The sequence below is a fragment of the Berghia stephanieae genome, chromosome 3 (genome assembly GCF_034508935.2).
Source record: "Berghia stephanieae isolate SIO BIC M18660-M18661 chromosome 3, UCSD_Bste_1.3, whole genome shotgun sequence".
Taxonomy (NCBI): domain Eukaryota; kingdom Metazoa; phylum Mollusca; class Gastropoda; order Nudibranchia; family Aeolidiidae; genus Berghia; species Berghia stephanieae.
The window spans coordinates 20,123,331-20,128,150 of NC_088362.1; the positions used below are offsets into that span (position 1 = coordinate 20,123,331).

At 34.4% G+C, this 4,820-nt stretch overlaps 1 protein-coding gene across 1 annotated transcript in view; it reads right to left on the bottom strand.

The window, feature by feature from the left end:
• LOC144969172 (uncharacterized) overlaps window positions 1-2,794 on the bottom strand; it is a 5,067-nt gene extending 2,273 nt beyond the window's left edge. Inside the window, exons 1-3 of the mRNA XM_078908280.1 lie at window positions 2,495-2,794; window positions 409-747; window positions 1-37 (exon numbers count right to left, since the gene is read on the bottom strand). The exon at window positions 1-37 is cut by the window's left edge and continues 201 nt beyond it. Of these exons, the coding sequence (XP_078764406.1) occupies window positions 1-37; window positions 409-747; window positions 2,495-2,794 (676 nt within the window). The remainder of the gene's footprint in view (window positions 38-408; window positions 748-2,494) is intronic.
• Between the last annotated feature and the right edge of the window lie 2,026 nt (window positions 2,795-4,820).

Genomic DNA, 4,820 nt, shown 5'->3' on the forward strand with positions numbered 1-4,820 from the left:
TACTGAAGAACACGACTCCCAAAGAGTACATATCACACTGAAAACAAATCAAATATCTTATTAATTTATTATGATCAAATTTATTAAGATTGAGATCTTTCTGAGCACATGTACCATTACAGAGGATTATCTATATATATATATATATATATATATATATATATATATATATGTCTGTGTGTGTGTGTGTGTGTGTGTGTGTGTGTGTGTGTTTTAACATTCTTTCTATTAAAACCTTCCTGTTTAACACGACATATTTGATATTAATAACAGTTTATTTTAAATTAAATTACATAAATATTATGACCAATGTATATTTAGAGTTAATAATAAAGTAGATGTTATTTTCACAAAACGAAGAAATAGAAGAAAAATAAGAAGCCTCCCATAAAGAGTGTAATTATGTACCTTAAATAGATTGAAGAATTTTGTCGTTTTCTCCTTCAACTCTGGTGCCATGTAGTTCTCTGTTCCACAACGACAGACATCAGACATGTGGGTAGATGGAACCATACAGGACAAACCAAAGTCTGTCAGAACGATATCCCCGTCGTCGGAGACCAGAATGTTGTCTAGTTTAATGTCCATATGTGCCAAGTGACGAGTGTGGAGGTAGAAAATAGCGCTGGTCAGTTGGATTAAGTATTTGTCTGTCAGTTGAGTGGTCAGGTATGTTAGATGAGATTTCAGAGTGCCCTCTGGAAAATAGGGCATCACAATGACATATTCCTTAGGACAGTTAAATGCCTGGAATAGAAAAGAAAAAACAGTCCTATACTAGTAATAATCTTAGATGAAGACGAAGAAGTTGAAGAAGGCGAATAAGAAGAAGAAGAAGAATATATAAATAACAACAACAAACATAACAAATAGGAGGAGAAAAAGAGAAGTAGGAGGAGGAGGAAGAGGAGGAGGAAAAGGAGGAGGAGGAGGAGGAGGAGAATGAAAAATAATAAGAGTAGAGAGAGAGGGAAAATATTTCTATTTAAAATTAAAAATATTCTGACAGTCAGTCCTATACTAGTAATAATCTTAGATGAAGACGAAGAAGAAGAAGAAGAAGAAGATGAAGAAGAAGAAGAAGAAGAAGAAGAAGAAGAAGAAGAAGAAGAAGAAGAAGAAGAAGAAGAAGAAGAAGAAGAAGAAGAAGAAGAAGAAGAAGAAGAAGGCGAAGAAGAAGAAGAAGAAGAAGAAGAAGAAGAAGAAGAAGAAGAAGAAGAAGAAGAAGAAGAAGAAGAAGAAGAAGAAGAAGAATATATAAATAACAACAACAAACATAACAAATAGGAGGAGAACAAGAGAAGTAGGAGGAGGAGGAGGAGGAGGAGGAGGAGGAGGAGAATAATAAGAGTAGAGAGTGAGGGAAAATATTTTAATTTAAAATTAAAAATATTGTGACAGTCAGCCAGATATTATTATTATTATTATTATTATTATTATTATTATTATTATTATTATTATTATTATTATTATTATTATTATTATTATTATTATTATTATTATTATTATTACTATTATTATTGTTATTAGTATTTTTATTATTATTATTATTATTATTATTATTATTATTATTATTATTATTATTATTATTATTATTATTATTATTATTATTATTACTAGAAGAAGAAGAACATGAAGAACATATAAATAACAAAAACAAAATAACAATTAGAAGGAGAATGAGAGGAGGAGGAAGAGGAGGAGGAGTAGGAGTAGGAGGAGGCGGAAGAGGAGCAGGCGGAAGAGGAGGAGGCGGAGGAGGAGGGGAGGAGGAGGAGGAGGAGGAGGAGGAGGAGGAGGAGGAGGAGGAGGAGGAGGAGGAGGAGGAGGAGGAGGAGGAGGAGGAGGAGGATAAGAACGAAGAAGAAAAGTTTTAAGAATAGAGAGTGAGGGAAAATATTTTTATTTAAATTTCAAAATTATGTGAAATCAAAAATATTCTGTCAGTCAGTCATCTGGCCAGCCGGGCAAAACGCCAGACAGACAGACAGGCAAACAAAAAACATAATCATAAACACTGAGAGAAATCGATAGAGATAAATAGGTAGAGAAAACTAGATAGATAGATAACTGGAGAAAGATAGAGATAGAGACAGAGATAGATATATAATTTATAGATAGCAGAATTCCTCATCATATAAAGACGCAAAAGGTTAACTGATCTAATTTATTCATATAAATAGACAAAGAATCCGTTATTATTAAGAAAAAGATACACACTCACCCAAACGCGCACACACATACACACATACATACAATAATAGAGAAAATAAAAGGACATATGTAAATATATAAAGAGATTTGCATTCTCGTTGGTAGGTGAATGCAAATCACTCTCTCTCTCTCTCTCTCTCTCTCTCTCTCTCTCTCTCTCTCTCTCTCTCTCTCTATATATATATATATATATATATATATATAATATATATATATATATATATATATATATAATAGACAGATGAAATAATATTGTCTACCGTATTTAATGCCTACTCACCATGATATTTCCAAGAATATGTTTTTGGTTAACGCTTTGTAGAATGGACACTTCCTTGATAAACCTCTTCTCGTTCTTTCCTCCATCCTGAGTCTTCTTAATAAATGTCTTGACTGCCTTTAGATTGTTGCTCCCATCCCTGGGTGCAGCCATCATTACATCTCCAGTCATTCCTGTCCCAAGGATACTGACTGGGACATACCCGTACCCCGTGTAAAAATCTTCTGACATAAATTTCACTGTAGCCTCCCATTTGAACTGTACCATTATTGAATTCTCGTCAGATTCATTCGTTGCCATGATTAATGGTGCGGAATTCAAAACCTCACAAGTATCACAAAACAAACTGGTTATTTTGACACAATGTCAAAGTTTAAAAAATATCAAGCAATATGAATCACAATCTATGAAGTCCAACTAGCTAGAATAATATGACATGTAATAATCACAGATCTATTTCAAACACAACAAATAAATTCTTGTAGTGTTCAACGTTAATTAAAGTCTCAACTGGGAATTATCGAAGACTGGTAGGAAATATTGACTGATGTGTCTCACGTAGGTGTTGCAATATCAACTAAGATAAAATCTGAATTTTTGGAATTATCAGCGTTAAGATGACTCCTCCCACATGATGACGTTGACCAATTAGCGGCAAGGACTGAGTCGCATGACAAGTCAAGCGTGACCACCGCCCAGGATCGTGAGTCGGGAGAGGTACAATACTTACCTCCCTTGAATCGGCGACTTCAAAGTGAATATGGTCCCGAGTTGTGGACATTGTCGTAACAATACATTTTATTAACGCTCTCTCTGTAGACTGACCATCGGGTTGGAATTCTTTGGTTTTAAAATAACAAATACTTCAAAGATACAGACGATATTGTTGATTCGCCCTTGCAATTTCTTTGATTCTTTCAAACAAAAATATACATTATTTATTTAATTTAAGATGAAGGATTTCTTTCTAAGCTCCGACTTATACAACGAGAGAATGAAATATGTGTATAAAGTTGCATCAGAAAATGTATTCAAAATGATTTTAGATATAGCTTTTTTACCGATTTCCTTGCGCCCATTGGGCTTCATCAGGCTATTTTTAAAAACATTTATACAGGACATTTCCACCAATCCATCTTGCTCAACGCTCATTACAATGCTTCATTTATCCCCCCATCAAACAAAACATATTTCTATTTTCTGTACAGGTCAGAGGTTAGACATCCATTTTGTACAAACAATCTTAGCCATGTACTCATTTACACCTGACTCGTATATAGTAAAGTGTGTAAAGTGTCATATACAAAGGAGACAACGTGATCGTTTTCACTCATCCAGACACTTGCTGTACTCACCATCGCTTGACTTTGCTATAAGACTAGATACTTTTCTGATGTGTTACTGTCGCCATAATAAATGGAATGAAATTGAAATATTAGGAGGAATCAATGAATAAATATAGAATATAAATCGAAATATCACATATATGAAGTCAATACATAATAAAAAAAGGTCCTAGGTCGGTTATCAATTTGCATATCTGATAACCAAATCGTTTATGGGCGCAAAATGTTGTCCATTGCAACAATTTTAAAACAAGCCCATAATTACTTCCGGTAATCAGACCTGAAAATATGTGCACGTCACCCCAAGCTAAAAGATGCACTTAACACGCGGGACGAGACAGGACGTTAAAAAAACATTATAATATTTATTTTCTTTACAGATTTAATGTTGTTATCGGTCAGGTACCCATTTTATACCTAAGAATGGTAAGACATTGTGAGTAAATTGTCTTTTCCATGGACTCAACTAAATTCTTTGTTCTGAAGCGAAAGTGAGTTTAACGCGTGAGAGTTACACCACAGGTATTTACTATTTCTGTAAGGAAACACGGTGGGTGGTAAGACTATTTTACTGAGCCCTTGTTGGTTTGTATGTAATTCGTCCATTGTTATCAAAGCGGTGTGTTTATACTAAGATGGTCGTTATTTCTTTGATTGGGTATTAGGGGGCAGAGTGGCTCAGCGGTACGATCTTTGCTTCGTACCTGAAAGGTAGCGAGTTCGATCATCCGCCGCTGAGCTGTGTGGCCTTGAGTAAGTCATCTATCGCTAGCTCAATTTGCGGCACTGCACTGCGGCTGACGCCTGAGTTATTCAAATCCACCCTAGGAAAAGACCCTAGAGACACATTTGCCCTATGGGATGAATAAAGGGAATTTTATTATTTATTTCATTTTGTATTAAATACAGACATTTTTGTTTTTGCATCTTTGGTTTATACTAACAAAGAATGTTTGTTGTATTAAAGTGGTTGTTGTGTC